Source organism: Lampris incognitus, chromosome 11, assembly GCF_029633865.1.
Source record: "Lampris incognitus isolate fLamInc1 chromosome 11, fLamInc1.hap2, whole genome shotgun sequence".
NCBI lineage: Eukaryota > Metazoa > Chordata > Actinopteri > Lampriformes > Lampridae > Lampris > Lampris incognitus.
Window position 1 is genome coordinate 39,983,473 of NC_079221.1, and position 23,538 is coordinate 40,007,010.

The 23,538-nt window shown below is 42.5% G+C and overlaps 1 protein-coding gene across 1 annotated transcript in view; it reads left to right on the forward strand.

Moving 5' to 3' along the window:
- The window catches only part of arhgap15 (Rho GTPase activating protein 15), a 58,425-nt gene that overhangs the window by 17,615 nt on the left and 17,272 nt on the right, over positions 1-23,538 (forward strand). The window contains exons 6-11 of the mRNA XM_056289739.1: positions 2,023-2,121; positions 2,409-2,550; positions 12,128-12,262; positions 13,797-13,895; positions 16,134-16,211; positions 18,370-18,504. Coding sequence (XP_056145714.1) covers positions 2,023-2,121; positions 2,409-2,550; positions 12,128-12,262; positions 13,797-13,895; positions 16,134-16,211; positions 18,370-18,504 — 688 coding nt within the window. The remainder of the gene's footprint in view (positions 1-2,022; positions 2,122-2,408; positions 2,551-12,127; positions 12,263-13,796; positions 13,896-16,133; positions 16,212-18,369; positions 18,505-23,538) is intronic.

Below are 23,538 nucleotides of genomic sequence, written 5' to 3' on the forward strand. Positions count from 1 at the left end.
AGTGGGGTAATTGGCTGGATACAATTGGGGAGGAAAGAAAAAAAAAGTTTTTTGTGGGGCTTTTACTTTGAAAAAAAGCTAATAGGTAAAATGAGAGATGGGATTAGACCCTTTTCATGCCATGTGATTAAACTGTATGAGCATGTCATGTCATTGACTAACATACCGACCTTTTATTGCTGTAACACGCCACTGATTCTTGAGACAACATGCCCTACATCGAAAAGTCTTCTTTGCATTAAAAATCAAGAAATTGATAATAATAAAAATACTTTAAAATGTTAATCTGAAGGACCTCTGAATACTCGTGAAATTAGTTTCAAACAATTTCATTAGAATTAGTCAAAATGCGGGCTCTGTACTCCGAAAGTACATATCTGTCATCCAGGACATACACAAGACGGATGACCAGTAGGATTTGAAGCTATATGTGGCAAGCATTTGAAAGCGTTAGGAGCCAAAGAATGGCAGTATGAAAGATATATAGTTTCATCCCAGTTGAAGGTAGCTCGGGCACTTGTGGGAGGCGAGAAAGAGCTCACTGTGTCCACCATGCAAGATTCATGAGAGGAACAGACTGTAACGAATACAAAATTCATGTAAAGACATCTAACTGAGGTTACGAAACAACCTATCCAAGTCCATTATGGCCCTGTGAATCCCAGTGTGAAGACCTGATAAAAGTACAACATAGAGTATGCCATTAATAACAGGGCCCTAATTCGTCGGTTTCACAGTCCCATCCCTGCGTTTCTTCTGTTTTTATTTTCGTGTAACACCATAAACAGAAAAATTAGATAAATAAACCTAAAGGTTTGTGCGGACATGTACTGCAAGAACTTCTGACTGTACCAGTCTATTCATAACCTGTCCCCCACGATGCAGCACGATTGTGCAGACCCTATTACTGACACGTCCTGGGGCAGCCTCCAGGAAAAACAATGTTCCAGAGCAAACATGCTTGTTCAGATGCTTGTTACCCAAGAAGAGAGGGATCACAAACACACTCTGACAAGGATTGCGCCCATAACCATTCCCCCTTTTTTAGATCTGGCATCACAAAAGGATGCTGCTTAACTGCTCCTGACGCTTTGTAATGAAGTCAGAAAAGTCAGCTCCCAAACAGTCAGAAACTTTGAAGGTCTGCGCAGGCTAACCAGATTGCATGAGTGGAATATTGGGACAGGAGGATGTGGGAAGCCACTCCCTAAGGCTACGGCTGACTCTGCGAGCACGGTGGTTGATAAAATATGAAATTTCTTACTCGGAATTGGTTAAAAGGTTTCGTGTGACATAAGGAATTATGCTCTGGTCCGGCTTTTCATCCTGGATTAAGATTATTCCCCAAATAAAGGGAAAAGGTTATGTGGATTCCGAAGTTCTCATACTGTTACAGGGTAACCTCCGTGATGGAATGAAGGAAAAAGAAAAAAATGTAATTTCTTTATAATTCAAATAGTTCACTAAAAATGCTGCTGAGCTTTTCCATAAAAGACATTGTTCGGTTACTAGATGTTATTTTTCGCTGTTTTCTGGGTGCAATGTGGGCTCTTATCAGTATTATTTCAACCACACTTGACAATGCTGACCTTGATGTCATGGCTTTTCAAAGACTTCCACTAACTACGATTATTGTATTTGACGGCGCCAAACGCTGTTACTGCACCGTTGGAGAGATGCAGAACGGGCCCAATATTAAGATGACAAGTATCACGCTAATTGTGTTTTCCCCTCTGAGGAGACAGTCTGTGTTTGTCTCTTCTTCCTTGGCACAGACCCTGCAAAACGTGAGCTTCTTGTCACACACAGCAAGCTTTCTGCATAAGGTTTCCTGATGTCAGTGTGCCACTCAGGCTTACACACCACCACCATGTGGATCTGTTGATGGTCGTCATCAGCATAGCCTCGAACGTTCCTCTGCTATGGGATGATTTGTATATAAGTGATATCAGAATATGTGGAAATATGTCCAAATGTCATTCTATATGTGTTACTAGTAATTTTCTTATTCTGCTGTTGTAGATCACAACAAACCTAGGAGGGGAATACCTTCTTCAAGCTGATAACTACTCCACAATTAGTAAATGGTACGACGCCATCACGAAGACAGTCAATTCCTCGGTAAGATTTTAACTTCTTTTTTTTTAATTATTGTTTTTTTTTAAGAGAGTTATCAGTATTACCTAATTGCTGTGATTTCACTATAGTTTCATTATGAATCCTTGATATTTTATTGACCTAACAGAAAAAGAAATATATAAAGCAAATTCTATAGCTTATGGGCTACCAGAGCAAATATATAATTTCAGGTTGCAGTGTAATTACTATGGTGATTTTTCACCCTTTGTGGCTATGCAATAGGTGTCTTTTATGACTGTGAAAAGTTATAACCTGCTTTTCCTCTGCAGTCTAGAAGGGATGGAGGGGTCGTCCCAGGGCTCAGGAGGTCAAATAGCACAGAGTACCTGCCAAGACACAGCTCCCTGCCAGGATATGGAGCAGCCTCCCCCAGCTCAAAGCAACGCAACCCTGGATACCGGCGCTCCCTCAGTATGTGGCTGATTTCAAGTTGTGCTTTAGTGACTCAGCTGTGTTTACTGAGACACTGATGTTGGTCCCGTATGATAGTTGGCTTTTTTTCCATTAAGATAATGTATTTCATCTTAAAGGACATAGCCTGTAAAAAGTTTCCCAAATACATGAAAAACTGTAAATTGTTCTAAAAAATGCAAAAACTTGGGAATTATGCATGTTTTTTTTTGTTTTTTTTTTATTATCTCCTGCGTAAGTGATTTGGAGTGACAGATTTCCTTGATATTTTGTGGCACTTTTTATGTTTTACAAATATATGGCCAAGCTATGTTGTGGCTGTTGATTTCAATTATGAATTTGGTAGACTAACCATGACACAAGAACATGCTAATTAGCATTATGTCAGCATGTCAAGTAGCAATTATGGTAATCCCTGTCAATGGTTCAAATCAATCTTGTCACCTTTGGCACTACGCGAGGAGTATTAGTGAAGTTGGATGATCGTATTAAATTTGTAATTAGAGACAAGGGACATGGAGGCCAAGATCTAGTCTCTTATTGTTATCTTTAGCTTCAATATGTGATCTTAGTAGTATTATTCTTACCACAAACACATGCAGTATTCACTTGGAAGACTTGCATTATGTTTATACTAAAGTAGACCGCAGCACTTCTAATGCAGCACAGCTGACATAGTAGTGCCAGTAAATGGTAATAATATTAAGTCATATCTGAGCTATCATGTGCATTTCAGTTTAGTCATTGATAGGGTAAATGCATTCTTATTACCTGATTACTCCTATTTCTCGCTTGTTTTACTGGAACAACTTCCTTCTGCTAGAGCAAGGGGGGAAAAAAAGAGTGTTTCTTGGATTTCACAGCTAGCCTACAGACAAAATAGGTCATCCTCATTCATTGGGGAGGAGCAATGTTCATTTTTATTAAAATGACAAGCAGGCCCGGTCTTTTCAAAAACAGTTGGGAATTCCCAAAGACACAGAAAAGTTCAATTGGAATGAATAATAGAAAAAGACAGCCATGGGAGAGGTGCCTGGAAGGAAGCCTAATGAATAAATAAGAGTGGGAACATAATGAAGGGAAAAATCAGCATCAGGTAGCAGTAACATTGCCAGACCCTATTTAGGGGGGCTTTAGCACCCTTATATTTTCCATTACCAACCAACCAAAGAGAGAAAAATATCCATAAATTGTCACTCCCCTAGGTGAATTCACATGTTAATGCAACTGTTAAATTTGATGTCACAATCAAGGCATAGCAGTTTCAAATGAAAGCCAATTATCTCTTTAAATTTGTCAGTATTTTGTGTGATAATTCTCTGCCTTATTGTGTGATGAGACTTGTCTAAATATTTTGTTGTCATCCTGCCCTCGCTTATATTTTGTTGAAAATACATTTGGACATCTTTCTTGGCTTGCAGAAATTGTGCCATCACACGAGATATGTCTATAAATCATATTAATAGCTTAATGAATCAATATTGGTTTAATATAACTTGCTGAATTCATGACTGAATGGTTTCTTGGCACCTTGAAGTTCATGGGATTTATTTTCTGGATTTAGCCTATTTTTCCAATGTTAATTTACATCTTATACAATTGATGACATTATTTTTTTTTAAAAAAACTCCTACCTGTTATATTTTAGGAAAGATTTTAATTAAAAGAATTTATCAGGGACCAGATTCACCCTGCCTAAAGTTACGACGGTATTATCCAAATTAGAATGTGCATGTTGCTGTGTAGGCTCAGCCTATTAGAGGTGCACAGTGGAATTGTGGGGCACCTTCAGATGCACGTAGTATTTTCAGAACTGCAGTTTCTCAGTTCTTTCTTGACCGGTCAGCTTGTTGCCTTTATATATCTTTCATCTGATGCTTTGCCATTAAATATTGGTTTCCTTTAGGGTGACTGTGCATAAAGAATGATGCCCTTCAGACTTAGATATAACACATAGTCTGGGCATCCGGGTAGCATAGTGGTCTATTCCGTTGCCTACCAACATGAGGATCAGCGGTTCGAATCCCCGTGTTACCGCCGGCTTGGTCGGGCGTCCCTACAGACACAATTGGCCATGTTTGCGGGTGGGACGTCGGATGTGGGTATGTGTCCTGGTCGCTGCACTAGCGCCTCCTCTGGTCGGTCAGGGCGCCTGTTCGGGGGGGACGGGTGGGAATGGCGTGATCCTCCCAAACGCTACGACCCCCTGGCAAAACTCTTCACTCTCAGGTGAAAAGAAGCGGCTGGCAGCGCCACATGTATCGGAGGAGGCATGTGGTAGTCTGAAGCCCTCCCCGGATCAGCAGAGGGGGTGGAGCAGTGACTGGGATGGCTTGGAAGAGTGGGGTAATTTTCCAGATACAACTGGGAAGAAAAAAAGGGGGGGGATATAATAAATACAATAAAGTATACTACAGAATCTGAAATGATTTAGCCTCACCTGAAATCTGTACCTTGAGAGAGAGACCACACACATATTGATTCTCTGAGACCCCTTCCATTAGATCCCTTCTTAGATCCCGTCAAAGATCAGAGGAATCCTCACCTAGAAAACAGACACACTCCTATAGCCTGGCCTGGGGAAAATGTAAAGTGCCTAGTGCCCAGGGATCAAGCTTGGTTGTGCACGGTCCGAATAAGCAACATTTGGACACCGCCTGCAAAGAATGGGCCCTATGTGTGAAGGGTTTTGGGCAGGAGGGCAGGAGTAGGGCAGAACTAAGCATAACAACTTTGGATCACCTGGTGATGGGTTAGATCAGACAACTGGTGAGGGTTTCAGACATTTCTAGTAAACCAAAACTTAATATAGCGACAGTGTGCTGATATCATCTTGTGGAGGATACTGTCCAGAACAACTTCAGTTCTCATCTCTCGCCTCCAAATGACCTTCTCTTATATGTTTGAGACAAAGAGTCTGAATGGACCTTGTTCAAAACCTTCTAGAATTGAAGTAGCTGCCAAAAGTTGTGGCCAAAAGGTGATGGGACCAGTGAAGGTTGTAACGCAAGGATTCACTGGTGGACGCCAGTGGTGAGAGTAGCTATTACACTAAAGAGAGAAGGTTTGAGGGACTGATTTAGTAGAGAAGTATTGGCAGGCCAATTTGGCTGCAACTGCTGTGTTAGCAGAAGCAAAAGCCCCAAAGTCAGACTTTAGCAAAGCTATGGAGTATGACTTTCCTTCCAAGAAGTTCTGGCAATTCATTTAATGACTCAGGAGGGGAAGGTTAGACATCATCCATGCAGTTCTCAGCAAGGGCAAAGCCATGCTGACCTGGACATGGTCAGGTTGTGGAAGTACTACTTTAAGGAAGTCGTAAACATGATAGGAACACCCTCTGTGTAAGAGGAGGGCCTTGAGGACTCTGGGCATTTCAAACCCATCTCTTTTGTGGTAGGCCCTGATAAAGTTAGAGAACTATGCATTATTAAAACACTGGGAATGGAAGAGATTCACCCTTAAATGCTAAAGGGTCTGGGCAGAGTTCAGTTTTTTTGGCTGACATGTTTCATCAGTGTTGCATACATTCTAGGAGCAGTGGCTTTGGACTGGCAGATAGGGATAGTGGTCCTCCTTTTTATATAAAAGGAGACTGGGGAGTGTGATCCAGCGATCAAGGGATAACGCTGCTCCAAGGACAGTTTATGCCAGGATGCTGGAAATATGTCTCCAGCCTTGGTTAGACTTCGGATTCTGGGGGAACAATGTGGATTTTGCCCAGGCTGTGGACCACAAAAAAAACCAAAACTATCTATCTTCTCACAGATTATCAAGGGACCATGAGAATTTGCTAATAACAGGTTATCAAGGGGGTCATATGATTTAATAATCTACACTCCACAGTTGATTGTAGTCTAAGGACTAGCATCAGTCACCATTTAAGGACTGTGGCTATGGACAGTCTGTAACGTGTTCTTTTAGTTAGATTCACTGATACAGTTTATGCTGCTGTCGCCACCATTGTTGTACAATAATCTGCTGTATCCAGTTTGCCTTTAAAGCCTATCAGATGAGATTCTGGAACTGCAATTTGATTGTCCCCCTCAAGTTTTCTGAAATAACTCTCAGTGAAAGGCAAGCTAGCTGTATCAGTGGTCCATGTGATAAATTTGTACTATGCACTTTTTGAAAAGATGAATTGTAAAAGGTGGGGTGATAAAAAAGAAAAAAAATACAGAGCCACTGACAGCGCATTCGCTTGGTAAAGTATGTAGAGCTAATGGCATATAGCTGAAGAACAAGGGATAAGTGCATGGCTAGTGTGTGGTTGTCAGTGAGGAATGCAGCAGTTTGGGGTTTATATTTGTTTCTATAACAAGTTAAAACACAGGACAAACACTCTGTATGGACCACAGCGAAACATTAATAGATTAAAACAAAAGGATGGCCCAAAAAGAAGAGAAATTATATCCATATCAGTAATCATGATAATGGCGGCATGGTGGCGCAGTGGTTAGCACGGTCGCCCCACAGCAAGAAGGTCCTGGGTTCGAGCCCCGAGGTAGTCCAACCTTGGTGGGTCATCCTGTGTCGTCCTCTGTGTGGAGTTTGCATGTTCTCCCTGTGTCTGCGTGGGTTTCCTCCGGGGGCTCCAGTTTCCTCCCACAGTCCAAAGACGTGTAGGTCAGGTGAATTGGCCGTACTAAAATTGTCCCCAGGTGTGTGTGTGTGTGTGTGTGTGTGTGTGTGTGTGTGTGTGTGTGTGTGTGTGTGTGTGTGTGTGTGTGTGTGTGTGTGTGTGTGTGTGTGTGTCCAGGGTGTCTCCCCACCTGCCGCCCAACGACTGCTGGAATAGGCTCCAGCATCCCCACGACCCTGAGAGCAGGATAAGCGGTTCAGATAATGGATGGATAATAATGATAATCACAATAGAAACAGTTCAACTCTAAAAGCTGTCATTATGTAAGAACAAGGATTAAAAAAGGTACGTTTTGGTGAACATTTTGGAACTTCAGTCAGTTTACATGCCTTTGTCCAAAAGACCATTCCAAAATCTGGGCCCACTGTAGCCTTGCAATCATTTGTACTCCTTATTTTAGGAGTGGCTAAATCGTTTGATGTTTGGTTAAGTCATGTTTAATCATGTTTAGTTAGGTTTGATGACCCCTGCCTGTGGCCATCAGACTTTACAACTCCTCCCTCACGGTGTCCGACACTCGGAGTTAATGGTCATTGGACTAGCCCTCCGACTTGTTTTACCCTGTTGAGTTTAGTTCATGCTGCTTGTTTTGTGCTGCAGTAGTGCAGTATAGATAGGGTGTTATGTGCACCATGCTCCAACATGGTGCACATATGTTTATATATTTAGTTCTTATTTCTATTTCTTATTTTATCTTTTATTTTCTATTTGTTTTCTGTTTGTCTTGTTTCTATTTGTTTCTATTTTCTTGTTTTCTTGTATCTCGTCAGCTTTTAGAGTTTTCTTTACTAGAGCACGAGTGTTTGTAACAGGACCCAATTTCCCCTCGGGGATGAATAATGTATTCTGATTTCGGAATTCTAAAAGGATAGAGCTCTGAGGGCTCTACCAGGAATACATTTCAGCCACAGCTCATTGATATATTTAGAAGCAACAGCTTCCTTATAACTGGAAGCAAGCTTATGCAAGGTTTCCAAAGTCAGGAAGCCAATTTTAAAAACTCACCGAAATATGAATCAGTTCATCTGGACACAATGTCTACTGGGAGAAACGTTTCTTCACTCATGTAAGTGACCTCTTCAGTCTCACCTGACTGCAGGTATCCCCAACCTTATAAACGATACAGAGGCATAACGACCGAAACGGTCTCATATGCAAATTGCCGTGACCATTATGTAGAGTTTCAATGGCCATGTGTCCTATTCACAGAGGATTGGGGAATAGTTGTGCTGTACTCTTCTGTGCTGTACCATTCTCTTGGCCAGTGTCTGTTTGGTTCCCTCAATGTACAAGTCATGGCAATCCTCCTGGCACTCAATAGCGTACACTATACTGCTCTGTTTGTGCCGGGGCACCCGATCCTTGGGGTGGACCAATTTCTGGTGCAGCACGTTTTTGGGCTTGAAAGCAACTGAAATGTGGTGTTTGGAAAATATGCGTCTCAACTGTTCCGAAACTCCCACCATGTATGGACTCACCACTGGTTTATGCAGCTGTTGTAGTCAGTTGAGACTGAAGAGGTCACTTAGATGAGCGACGAGACATTTCTCTCAATAAACATTGTGTCCAGATGAACTGATTAAATTTTCTATGATTTCCTTACCTGGATTATTGAGCATGCATAAAGACAATTTTAAAAACTAGTCAAAATGGATTGGTAACCAGTGCAAGGGCTCTAACACCGGTGAAATGGTAGTAGCTCACTTTTGCAGCAGTATTCTGTACAAGCCTTACATTTCCTTTTGCTAGCCATAAAAATGATAAGAACGTTAAGCATCTATTTGGGATTCTTGTGTATAAGGAAAGGACTGTGCACATAAACTTGAGATATTTAGTATCTGTTTATTGTAATTTGAAGGTACAAAATGTATATTTTGCGTGAAATAGTCTTAAGTGTGCCTCTTGCTGGAGGCTGTGTATCCCTGTATGTAATGCCATGGTTGGAGTCGGCAAAGAGGGGGGAAATTATTCAGGTATATTTGCCCCTATTTCTAATATTCAAAAATACCTTTTTTCTGAAGTCAGTCTCACTTGGAATTTATATTCATTCATTCATCATCAGCCGCTTCTCCGGGGTCGGGTCATGGTTGCAGCAAGCTAAGGAGGGAACTCCAGACGTCCCTCTCCCCAGCAACGCCCTCCAGCTCCTCCTAGGGGATCCCAAGGCATTCCCAGGCCAGATTGGACATTTAGTCCCTCCAGCAAGTTCTGGATCTACCCCGGGGTCTCCTCCCAGTTGGCCGTGCCCGGAAAACCTCCAAAGGAAGGCGCCCAGGAGGTATCCTAATCAGATGCCCGAACCACCTCAACTGGCTCCTTTCGACATGAAGGAGCAGCGGCTCTACTCCGAGCTCCCTCCGGATGTCCGAGCTCTTCACCCTATCTCTAATGCTGAGCCCAGAGACCCTACGGAGGAAACTAATTTCAGCCGCTTGTATCCACTCTCACCCTTTTGGTCACTGCCCAAAGCTCATGACCATAGGTGAGGGTTGGAATGAAGATTGACTGGTAAATTTAGAGCTTTGCCTTCTGGCTAGGCTCCTTCTTCGCCACAGCAGTCCGGTACAACGTCCGCATTACTGCTGTTGCTGCACCAATCCACCTGTCAATCTCCTGCTCCATCCTACCCTCACTCGTGAACAAGACCCCCAAGATACTTGAACTCCTTCACTTGAGGCAACAACTCATCCCCAACCTGGAGGGAGCAATCCACCATTTTCCGGAAGAGAACCATGGAGACTTGGAGGTGCTGACTCTCATCCCAGCCATTTCTTGGAATAAAGAATTAAACAATTATGAAATATTATAAAAAAAAGTATTATTTTTCAAAGTTGTGGGAGGCATGCCACTTGACCCCTCTCAACATCACAGCAAAAGGATTTTGAACCCACAACAGTTCAGATCTGAGCATGATCACATAAAACAAACATGAAATTGATCGTGGGTTATTTCAGCAGTGTAGTGGCTGCACAAGCTGTTCAATTTCAGCACTCATACATGAGATTCAACCTTGCAGCGTGGTCTCACATCACTGTACATGACCGTCACAAAAACCCAACAGGGGATTTATAACTATAAACCAGTCTTGAAAGCTACAGATGACTGTTGACAACATCAGTGAAAGGCCAAACTTTTATTTTCATTTTATTCAACCCTTAATTTAACTTAAAGTGTAACCCCCCCCCCATCTGAGCCTAACTCCACCCGTTGCATGATTTTGAAAAATGCTAAAAAGTGGATGGGGGGGGGGGTATTAATTTGTGAGGCAGGAGCATGGACAGGAGTAGCTGGGGAGATCCAGTCCCCTCCACTTGCCCGCCTTCCGCGAAGCCACCCCCACCATGACGCGGATGCGCCGCAGACGGAAGAGGGCCCCGCGAAACGGGCCGTGGCTTTCCAGCGGCGGAGAGAGGCGGGCGACTGCTCCCCCAACCGCGGCGTGAGCCAACCGTTGTCCGGTGGTGCTTCTACAACCGTCAAAAGCACAAATATGAACCATTGCACCAAATTGAAAATGATGAAATAGTATAACTATAACTAACTGCCAATTGAGAGAAATTCAAAAGGTTGGTAGAAATTTTAATAAAGGAGCGAGGTTAACAAGTAAACTCCTGTGAATAATGAGTCTCGATCAGCATAGATTTGAAAATGAGTGCGGTTTCACAGACTCACACTTAAGGGCAGGGCTGGGGAGAAGTGGGTTGCCCACTTCAGATTGGAAGGTGTTAACGTCCTTTTCCTCCTTTTTTTAAAAATTCTTGACGTAAAAAACAACATGCATGTGTGGGATTACTGTAGCTTTAAAAAAAACTGACTAACTAATAAACGATTTATTTTTTATCTTATTACCTTGTATATTATGAAATCTCTCACAGCCCGTGGGAATGGAAACAACTGGCAGCTAAAAAATTACTGGACGCCTCCGGGTAATACTGGTGCCATGTGAGCCGGGCTTTGACATATTACTATTACAGGCACCTGAAATGACTTCCACAGTATTATGAGACAGGGTCCCTGCAACCCCCACCTGGTCCATTGCTCTGAACAAGGGTGTTCCCCATGCAGCCCAAGGGCTACTTTAAATACACTTTCTACTATTATATGGCTCCTACTTGTAACACACCTTGGAAAGTAAATACTAGTCTTATCATGACAATGTGTAGAAAATACCTGAAAGGGGTGTCCAGGTAGCATAGCGGTCTATTCCGTTGCATACCAACTTGGGGATCGCCGGTTCGAGTGCCCGTGTTATCTCTGGCTTGGGCGTCCCTACAAACACAACTGGCCGTGTGTGTGGGTGGGTATCCGGATGTGGGTATGTGTCCTGGTCACTGCATTAGTGCCTCCTCTGGTTGGTTGGGGTGCCTGTTTGGGGAAGGGGGAACTGGGGGGAATAGCGTGATCCTCCCACGTGCTACATCCCCCTGGCGAAACTCCTCACAGTCAGGTGAAAAAAAGTGGCTGGCGACTCCACATGTATCGGAGGAAACATGTGGTACTCTGCAGCCCTCGCCGGATCGGCAGAGGGGGCGGAGCAGTGACTGGGACAGTTTGGAAGAGTGGGGTTCAGAAGAGTGGGCCGGTTACAATTGGGGTGAGAAAAAAAGAAAAAAAAAACCTGAAGAATTTTTGGTGCAATGCGAATGTGTCGGGCTACCTTGAGAAATATCATCAAACTGCAAAATGTCCTGATGTAGATAAGTCCCAGCCAGGTTGACTTTACAGCAACATCGGCCTCGTAAGGTTCAGGGCTGATTTAAAACAGTAGATGATGGCGTGTTGAGGCATTTTCAACCCATGAAATGCCAATTTTTACAATTTTGGTAAGAGGTCTATACTAACACCAGTATTGATGTGTTTCATCACCGTAGAGTTATATTCAACACGTTTAAGTGTTTTGTACCTCTTTAATTTCTCACATTTTGCTGTCCACAGATATGTTTCCAAGCTCCAAGCTGAAACACAGTGTCTCAGACAGTGCAGACAAAAGTGGGGTAAAAAACAGGCTGAAGAAGTTCATCATCAGACGGCCATCTATGAAGACCTTACAGGAGAAAGGCATCATCAAAGGTAATGATTTTTCTCTTCAATTCAGGCATTACCTGGAGTCACCGCCACATTTTACGCACGGAAACTCACGAAATACATAAAACACCCTGTTTAAAATGGTTTAGCAGGTATGTTCTCCCCATTTTTATTCACATTATGGTGGGCTTGTGATGAACTGTATCACCACGTGCAGTTAAGAGCACCTCATTGCAGTGTCTATGTGATGTCGGGCATTTTAAGTGACTGGCTTCTTTTATAATTGCTTGTTAGCATGGCATTACCGCCAATAGGTCTAGCGCGTGATTTGAAAATCATCTCTCCTCCCCACCTATTAAAGTCAGAGAACAACAGAGATAGATAAATTAATTGGACGCATTTTACTCGAACAAATCACGCCGATCCGAGCAGCTACCACAGAACCCATTCCTCAAAGGGGTAACGAATTTATTGAGCTCACGGTTGAAGGAAAATACACCATTAAAGGGCATATTTAAGCACATTTGCAATCCTTAGAAGAAGGTAACGGTATTTGGAATTTCCCCCAGCTTCAAGGAGACCCTTTAATGTTGTGTCCACGGGACAAACGCAAGATCAAAGGGAGAGGACGTTATTGACGGAATAAATGAAATACTTGTGGATTATGGAATGGGGCAGGTGGCCCCCAGACTGTCCTTTTTGGCAGAGCTGGTGGGCAAGCCACTTCAGAGAGTGTGCTTCCTCACATCATGTCCTCTCCCTCCACCCCCCTACCCCCCCACCTCACACTCTCGCCTATCATTCTTCAGAATGCAAATTAAATCCATGCGACGGGAGGGTTATTTGAATTCCTTTAGGAGGGGTAATTTTGCTCCATTTCTCTGCCCTCCCTCCTCCCCCCCACACTCTTTTTCCCTGTGCTTATCTGCCGAGTGCTGGGGAAGTGTATTTTGTATGCAAAGGTGCCTCGCTCGGAGTCATTTATGTATTTGGTGCACCCTCCCCTCCCCTCTAGTGTATAAACAAGAGAGGGCGATCTTTGATGTCCCACAGGCTGGAGAGGCAGCGCTGTTGGAGAAGCGCGATACTGGAGCATAAGCCCCGCTGACAAGAGCACCTCATCACCCAGTGTGAAAATCGGCCTGTGTTCCATGTGTGCTCGGCTCACCCAAGATTTGTTAAGGTCACGGCCTTTCCGCCGTTCGCTGGTTTCGATGAAGCCGGTAGCCACAGAGCCTTTTTCGATTTCCTGCCTGTTGGGACAAGTGCGGAGAGGTGCTGCTTAACTAAGTTAGCCGGACAAAAGCAGAGTAATGAAGTAATGGAAATGTTCACATAGGGAGGGCGAATGGGGTACCGTCTGTGATTAGAGTTAAGTCGTTTGGGAGAGTTAAGGTTCTTGGGAAAAAATGTCCACAATGAAAGCATTGTAGGCAGCATCAAAGACGTCTTTTTATTTACTTTTAGAAAATGATGCATTAAGTAGTTGGTTAAAAAAAATAACTTTTAAATTTGTAGGTCTGTGTCTGTGTCTCTGCAGTGATTACAAGTAAAGTTGTCACGCTTCATTCTCTCTAAGATCGAGTGTTTGGGTGCCACTTGTTGACGCTTTGTGAACGCGAAGGAACCACCGTGCCAAAGTTTGTTAAGCTCTGTTTGGAAAATGTGGAAAAAAGAGGTGAGTTCTTTTGTGCAACTGTCTTGAAAGCTAACATTTTACATTCCTTTTTTTTTTTGTATGGGAAAGAGATTGGAATACATGATATCTGTGTGGGAAATGTTTGAAGAATGCATTTGCTTTTTCTCCTGTACTTGGAGTTTGACATCATCTCTCAGCCATCTCTCATCTTGACTGAGGCCAGTCCACCTCTGCGATGCTTCATCTACCAGAATCACAATCACTAGTTAAGCGTTTTTTTTTTTTTTGCCATGTTTACACTCGCTCTCCATGTTGTTGAAGTTTCAAGCTCCATTGGACAAGATCCACGGTTCGAAGTGCCTGCTTTATAAGAGCTCCGTCTCGGTCATTGACCTTTCGTGTTCCTGCGCAGTGTGTCTGATCAGCAGTTTCCCAGGCTCCCTAACATAGCTGGCGAGGCAAACGGGGGCTCAACCCTGAGGAAAACGCTCTCCGGCATCCCAAATCACTCTTTTTTGGTTCCCGTCCAAAATGGAGTCCACTTCAGACTGTTTACAACGCGCTAAAATTGAGAGTGAATTATGTGTTTGTGTAATGGGTTCCGTTTGTGGTTTTGGCTGAACGTTTGTTCAGGACTATTAGCTATCTTGGGGTAAAATTGTGGTGGCCTGATAAACTTGCTGAGAAAATAATACTGATTAAGAGTCTCTTTAAACTATGGCAATTATGATTTAGAGTGCTGTTATGTTTATTGATCCATGATGGACTTCAGGCTGTAAGAAAATAAACCTTTCAACACAAGTAAAAATCATGCAGAGCCAACAGAGGGGGCTTTGAGCGAAAACAAGCAACCTTTGACAACCTTAAAAAGAAACCGAGTGTCCAGCTGTACGTAGTCTAGGATCACCTTCATCAAGACATTTGACATTTGGTCACATAGACTGTACAGAAATAAGTAGGAGGACCCTTTTAAACAACACAAGCAATGTCCCCTTCACTTGCCGTGTCAACTATATCCTCAAGTTACCCCAACAGTGACAACTGTACAATTTGTGCCACTGTCAAATGTTTGAAATGTGGACATTCATTAGTGCAATCAATATAAAGGGCAGAGGAAAATGTCAGTCCCTCTGCCCAGTGTTAGCTTGCTGTGACAACAGTGTCCCTAAAATGATGGTGGCCTCTTCTGATGCCTTAGGCTGCAGGAACCGAGTTGGCATCTCATGGAATGTACTAATTTTATTTTTTTCCTGCACTTCTTTCACGGATATTTGGATGTTTTAATACCTATGGGTTAAATTACTTTCATTTCCCATCAAAATACAGGAGCATGTCTTTTGTCATACCCCCTAGCATCACGTAAAGGGGCATCACTTCCTGTTACGTATAATGAATGAGCAGGATGCAGATGAAAATTGTGTTACATAGAAAGCTGCGCAGAAGACATTGTTCATTTTTTAGAGTGGGGACAATGGAAGCCTGACAAGCTGTCGGCTGCTATTGAGTTGGTTTGGCAGACTCGGCATGCATTCTTGGATGCGTCGTGGAATGGCAAGCCTACTCTATAATCAAAGAAGTCCTCAAAATCTCACAGTGAAATGGAGCCATATGGCATGTCGGTCCAAGCCCCTGACTAGGCTCGCCGATGGATTATCTACAACAGTCCACATGAAAACCAGGAATCAGAAACCAGGGACTACTGTATCACGGATAAGTTTTGTCTTCCAAATTAATTTCTTTGCTATGTTGGTATTTTCAAACCATAGAAAATAATATTTCATTTGCAATTCATCCCATAGTTGACTGCTTGAACGATGCAAATCAAAAACGCCAAACAATGGTTATCATTAGTAGATAGCTCTGTATACTTTAAGATACTTAACTACATCAAATGATGAAACAGTTCACAGTACTATATATTAACCATCAACTCTATTGCAGTTAATACAGACAACGTGAATCAGAAAACGGTTACAATTTTAAGTGAGGCTGTCTGATATTTATTTGCATGCATGTATTTTATTTATACTATACATTACTTCATCAGCAAATGACTCAATATTCAGCTATGTGGTCTTTCAAATATTCCTTTGCTCAAAATGAATATGCGTACAGTTTTTGAGGGTGTTTTTGTGTAGTCGTTGTACTGCATTTCTTGTATTTCATGTGTAATCTAGGTCTGAGAGAAGGATGGCATCCTTTCTTTTTGCATGTATTTTCTTTTTTTATGCAACACTGAAGAACATTTTACTTACATGTAATATCAATACCTTCCAGGCCTGGAAGCTGATGGCATCTACAGAGTCAGTGGCAATCTGTCCACCATCCAGAGACTGAGGTTCATTGTCGATCAAGGTTGGTGGACAAGAGGGATTTGTCTTTTTCTTTTTTTTTCTTTTTTTTTTAACTCCTTGCGTGCCCTTCATTTGAGTTGTCAGTAATGCATGAATTTGGCGTCGGTAGGTGAGAAGCTACTTTTTGTTTGTGCCCATGAACATTGGAATTATACTATGGTTGTATTGTTCATCACAGCCAGTCCATCACAGCTGGCGGCCCTGTGGTGGACTGGCGGCCTGTCCAGGGTGTCTCCCCACCTGCGGCCCAATGACTGCTGGGGATAGGCAACAGCATTCCCGCGACCCTGACTAAGATAAGCGGTTTGGATAATGGATGGATGTATTGTTCATCACAGAACAGTTTACCCCAAACTATCACTACGGTATACCTGTTCAGATTTGCTTGACTAAGACACTAATCCCTGATCTGTCCCGGGGGCACATTTCCTGGGTTGCCCCTGCACTTTGAACCCACAAAGTTAAATGTGTATCTTCAAGCGTGAAAAGGGGACATGTGGTTAAGTGCTTTAAATTAAAGAAACAAAAAATAGATTTAAGGAGAATATACCTGAGGAGCAGACAGACCCTTCCCATCGGGCATGATAAATGTCTCCCCAAGACAAGAGGCTCTTTTGATGCCACCATTCCTGCTGAATTACATTTCTACACAAAATATTCCATATTTCTATGGATTTCTCACACAAGCAAAAAAAAAAAAAAACGCTTCTATTTTGGCCCAGGAACAAGAAGAATAGACAATGTCTGTCTCCCTCAATTCTAAAACAAACGTCAAGCCAACTGTCTTTCAAATGTACATTACCAGTTTCATTTTTCTTTGCTACCTTGTGATGGTGGGCTGGATCACAGCACGAGACAGTAGGAGAGAGTGACAATGGCGTCATTTTTGACATACCATGCATTCATGCATAGTGACACCATGTGCCTACGTTCTGTCTCACCCATTTGTTCTCAATTTGTGTTTCTCCTCCAGCCGCAGCACTTCAGAGGAACTAGACCTTATCTAAACGGGGGAGAAAGTGCACAATTCTTGTGATCATTTTAATAACATCAGCCGGGCTACGTCGGCTAGGCTACATGTAGCTCACTGTATAGTGTATCATTCAGTTTTAAGAAGAGAACATGTTCTGCCCAGGCCCTGCTATGGGCTGGCAATCTGTCCAGGGGTTTCTCCCTGCTTACTGCCCAAAGTACACTTGGACAGGCTCCAAACCCCCCCATGACCCTGTGAAGAAATAAACGCGTAAAGAAAATGGATTAACTTTCTACCTATGATTTGGGTGCCAAAAGCAATTTTTCATTTTCGCTTCTCAGCTAAACTTGATTTACATCCCAAAAGAAAATGACTGACTTTCACAAGTGGATCCTTGTGCCAAGGCTCAATAGCAGTGCAACAGTGGGCTGATTAGCAATGAGCTTAGAGGTGTCAAGTGGATCAACTGGCTAAGGCTGACTGAAAGTTTGGATTATTGGTGTTTGAGGACAAGAACCTTGAAAATAATAACGCGTGGAGTTCACTGAATGCCGTTTCTTGGGTGGAAGTTATTAGTTCGAAACAATAACTGTCCTTCACAAGCAAATGTGAGATTCAAATCCACTTGAGAAAATATTCAGGCCACATAGCATATCCACAGCCCTCAAAATGAGTTCTTTCCATGTGTATTATTTGACAGATCCCCTGATACTATATGATTTTCATCTTGTAAAGGGTAATTGTCTCAGTAGGTGAAGGCTGGCATATTTCCAGAGCAATGTACACTCCAATGTGACTTCATGCAGCAGAAAAGTGTTCTCAGACCTCCAGGCCTGTCAGCTTGGCTCTGGCTCACACTTTGCCTCCCTCCTGTGGCACCGCAAAGCCGCTTTCCTCTGAATTGCTCGTCTACCTGATGGCCTGTGTCACTACCAGGGGTCCTTTCTGGTCTCAGCTCTATTAAAACTGAATCATTTCAGCCGAGGGTTTGCATTGCCTCAAACAGAGAGTGGAAACATGTGGCACCAGACCTCTGGGTTGCCCAGGGAGGCCTGGCTGTTAGCGAGCGCCGCTGTTAGCAGGTAAACATTAGCATAGTAATTAGCTCGAGCTAATTCTCCCAATTAAAATTGTGTTGTTCCCTCTGTCTTCCCCCCTGTCCCTGGTCTGCCTGGTGTTCTCCCAGAGGAGGAGCTTAACTTGGACAGCAGCCAGTGGGAGGACGTCCACGTTGTCACCGGCGCACTCAAGATGTTTTTCCGCGAGCTGCCAGAGCCGCTGTTTCCCTTCAGATTCTTTGAGCTGTTTGTTGCAGCTATAAGTGAGTATAAAAAAAAAATTGCAGTTTTTTTTTCAGCACCATTGGTCATGTGTCAGCGCCTCTTGCCATGTTGGCAAGGCTCTCCATCAACTTGCAGTCACTAATATTGTTCCAAAGTCTTCGCCCTGAAAACTTTTTTTTTTGTTTTTTTGTGCTGGAGTTAATTTTGCATCATCCCTTTGTAAATGCCGAATATCCCATTTACTGCATGAAAAGCGGTGTATCTGAAAATATCTGGAAAACTAAACTTCTGCCAAACCTGCTGTTCGCCGGGGATGGGCACAAATACATCAAAAAGTATCTTGTTACAAATTACAAATACTTGCTCATCAAATGTATCAAAATAAAATTCAAAATACTGGTATGAGAATTACTTGTATTAATTAAAATACAAGTAATTTTTGATTTGAAAATACAAAAACACATTCTATACAAACTGATATCACATATTAGGCATTTAATAGCCTCCATATGGGTCTGACCTTAACCCTCCTACATTGAAAAGATGAGCTCTGCTAATTTCCCCACATCATAGATTTGAAGTGGCCAATCAGGATATCTTGGAGGTGGGAGCCTGCGAATTCAGGGGTGCATGCTGGGTGGTTTCTGTCAGTCAAAGCGGCCATTGACTTACTGAGTGAACAGCCAATTGAAATGTGACTGAGGAAACTGAACAGCTAGGCCACAGTGATGCACTAGTTCTTTCAGAAGACAGTAAGACTGGGCATTTAGCAGATGCTTTTTCCAAGAGTGATAAATAAAAGTGCAGTGGAGTAAGTACATTTCTGAGATCTCCAACATTACAAGCAACCAATTGAACGAGTGCAAAAGACACATAACAGTACCATTACAGCAGAGTATGATACGGTACAAAATATTAGAAGAGACAAAGAAGCACCCCCCTTCCCCCCAATGCCAACAGCAACCTAAATAAGGTATACTCCTTTGTGTACCCCCTAAAATTGCAGTCCTTTTATTTCCGTTTTTGTTGTTTTTCCGCACAATTAAGATCTAAAAAATTTTTTTTTTATATTTCAGTTTTAGTTGTTTTTTGGCACAACTAATTACTCCATCAGCTCAGCTGTTAATCACCTTCTGTGAGGGTGGTAAACCATGGCTGCAAAGGAGAAGAGACACTGGTGCCGATGATGGCAAAGTGGTGTTGAGTCTCATAAAGAGTAGCTTCATCAGTGGATATGAATCCAGCGAGGAAAGATCCTTTCTGGGGTCCTCCAGAAAATGAAGGGTCTCCAGCTCTGCTTTGCTGTGGCTGGGCAACATCTCTCTCCCCAAATGGCTCTCAGTTCCTGTTGTTGGGATTGGAAACAGTAGAGGCAAACAGGAAAACAAGGTTGTTGTGAATTTAGATTAAAGTCAAGGATTTTTAATATCACAAAAATATTTAAAAATGTGACATGTGGGCGTCCGGGTAGTGTAGCGGTCTATTCCATTGCCTAACACTAACATGAAAAAGAATAATCTTTGGGGCGTGCAGGTGGCGTGGTGGTCCGTTCCGTTACCTATCAACACTGGGATCACTGGTTCGAATCCCCATGTTACTTCTGGCTTGGTCGGGCGTCCCTACAGACACAATTGGCTGTGTCTGCGGGTGGGAAGCCGGATGTGGGTCTGTGTCCTGGTTGCTGCACTAGCGCCTCCTCTGGTCTGTCGGGGCGCCTGTTTGAGGGGGAGGGGGAACTGGGGAGAATAGCGTGATCCTCCCACACACTACATCTCCCACACGCTACATCTCCCACACGCTACATCTCCCACACGCTACATCTCCCTGGAACAGCAACCGGAACAACTTGGAGAGTGGGGTGATTGGCCAGGTACAATTGGGGAGGAATAAAAGGGGGGAATAAAAAAAAGTGACATGAAACAAGCTACTTATTTATCTTTAATTGGTGGATATTCATTTTTTCATGATTAATTCATGAAACTGCAGTTTAACCTTAAGAAACTGAAGTGAGAGTAGTTTACCCGTACCATGGTTAGAGAAGATGAAGAAATCGTCTTCAATCTCTTCAGTGGTGTTTGATGAGGCAGTCTCACTGTCTTACATACAGTAAGGCCAAGCTCTTCAGCTGAGTGCAGAAACAGGTGATGTATCCTCTTCTAGCTAGCAGCTAGTTTTGGAGGCAACCACCTCATCTTGAAAAACAGGTGGGTTACTGAAGCCAGGATGGCTTCATTGACAACAGTCTTCAGCTGTAAGAAGCTACTGAAACTTTGCTCAAAGCCAGCTATGGTGGGTTGCAATATATGTTAGCAGTACTGCAGGTTTGAAGCTTGCAGGTTATGTAGTTTAGCCTGAACAGCAAAGAGGGTAGGTATGAGCTCACCATAGTATCATGAGGTCTGACCTTGAAGGCAGTCAATTGCTCTTTGAATGGTGGGAGTTACAAGGCAGGCATGATCTCAGGAAGCTTCTCCCAAAGAAATGTCATCTAACTCAAACAGTCATAAAGAATTCCACCTATAAACGTGGGGTGTCTTCAGTTGCTGGTTGGTTAAGTCAGTGAGTATTCCCACGTGTTTTCATCTCTCAGAAGCATTCCATAGGGCTGAACACTTTGCCATGGAGGAATGATTCAGCCTGTAGAGAGTTGAATTGTCTTTAATTGCCCTTTTGGCATCAGTGGTTGAAACCGAACTCAGTGTGTGAGTGGAACACCTGACGTGAGGTGGTAGAATGACAGCACACTCTGACACTTCTTCTCCCTCTGGATCTATTATTACAAAAATAAGATCCTGTTCCTGCTCATCTGTCTCATCCTGTTCCTCTGAAACGATTGTGATCTCAAACCCTCGAATGCGTTTGAGAAATTTGATGCATTGTCAGTTACAATAGCCACAGTAGTGTCAGTTGTGAGTCCATATTCTGTATGGATTTCCTCCAGTAGTTCTGCAATGCAATTCTAGGTATGTGGACTAGGAAAATGTTTGCAAGCAAGAGCAGCCGATTCACATTCTATCATGTCTGTTTTTATCCAATGTACGGTGACTCCCATATAACTTGTTTTTTAGTTGACCAGATAGCTGCAGTTGTGCAAACATGTTATATACACTTAAGTCTTTCCTTCACATTTGCTGTTTTATTATTAAGGTCTTCACTGATTCTTCTCCTAAGTGTCCTCCTGGACATAGCTTTAACACCTTGGCAAAGTCCCTGTACCAAGTCTATGAATTCTTTATGCTCAGCAGTGATCAATGGGTACATGCCTTTAGTGACAAAGGATGTGATGAGAGAGTTCATTTTATTTGGTGTCACTGGACCACGTTCAAAGAGAGTAGTGTGTTGGTATGAGGTCCTGTTTTTTTTTCCCCACAGGGAAATTCCTTTATGTGGTCTTCAAATTCCTTTATTTTTTCAGGGTGCCTTTGTTTCATGTGGGTTTTAAAATTTGATGTCGCTGCAAGACAGCCACATATTATGACCTTTTTGTTAGTGCACAGCTGACACCAAGCCTCTATCTTTCTGTTTGGGATCTGCTTCACTATTTGGAAGTATTTCCCATCCAGCATTGCACATTTGAGCATTGGTATGGCTTCTTCTTCTGCAGATGTGGCAGATGATGGGCCAGCCTGGCCAGGCTCTGATGGTTCATTGCCACTCATCCCCTGAGATGACTGACTTCTACCTAAAGAAAAATGTATAAAGATACCATTAAATTGATTATGCCTACCAGTTGCAACTTAAAACCAAAAGCATTCAAAAAAGACTAACAGCTCACGTAACGGACACTAAAACGCAGACATTTATGTGTTAGTTAAGCATTATCCAGGAATGGAGTCAATTCACTTTGAATTGTATTAACTCTCTTTAGTCCATATTATAAAACATTTTGTACAAAAAGATGAACATTTAGCTTTAAAGATCAGAATTAAAGATTTTTAATTGATACATGACTTGCTTACTTAAAATCTATGATGAGTTTTTTTTGTTTTTTTTGTTTGTTTTTTTTTGCCTGAATATTAACCCTGGCATCGCAAAGACTGTAAAAAGTTATCCTTATCCTCAAGAGGACTGCGCAAGCTATTTCCCTAACAACTATTAAAAATGGCCACTATAAAGCGCCTAAATGTAGTTACACTCGAAATTAATTTTGTCCTGAGTTACAGAAGTTGCTAACAATTAATCTCACTAATGAAGCATCCCATATGATGACTAACCACGAGATGCCACTGTTCCAGGCTGCCCAAGCGTGTCTGTGATGTTAGCTGGTATGCTAACATTATTAGCTAGTAATTTGCCTGTTCTAGAGCACATGTGTTTGCTAATTGCTCTTTTCCTCTGTTGTATTTTAGTCATTCAGAAAGCTTGCCTTGCATGCAATATCTGATCATATTTTGATTACATACCTTTATCTTAGGGGAAATTTGCACCAAACACCAAAGCAGAGTCTTTTCTCAAGCTACTGGTCACAAGAAACACAAATGAAATCTGGTAGTTCACAATGAGTGCGTTGCTGTGACCCGACAGGACATGTCACATGATTCACTTGCATTTAGCCAAATACTGTGATTTGGCTAATTGTTGTACAGTTGGGGTTTTTTTCTCCTACAGTTTAAACCTGGGGATGAAAATGTGTCTTATTTGAGAATAAAATGACATATTAAATAATGTATTTTAGGTATTTCAAATACACAAATACAAGCTCTTAAAGTATTTTTTACAAATTACGTCTTGTTTTTTCTGTCCAGCAAAATACAAATGATGAAATAATTAAATACATATTTTAAATACATTTAATTGAAATACTGCCCATCTCTGTCCATCGGAGAATGGCTTCCCGTGTTTAGCAATGCACTGTACGACTTTATAGCTGCCTTTGGTAGCTTGGTTTTTGGAGGCACATTGGGTTGTAAACATGTTGCTTTGCTTCCCGTACTGCACCACTGCCCTCTTGATTGATTTAGCTTTATCAGCCAGTTTTTCCTCATGCCTTGTTTCAAAATGATGTTTTACACTTGACGTTCAACACACAACATTTTCACATCAGAGAGTACACACAGCTCGGTCCTTTCATG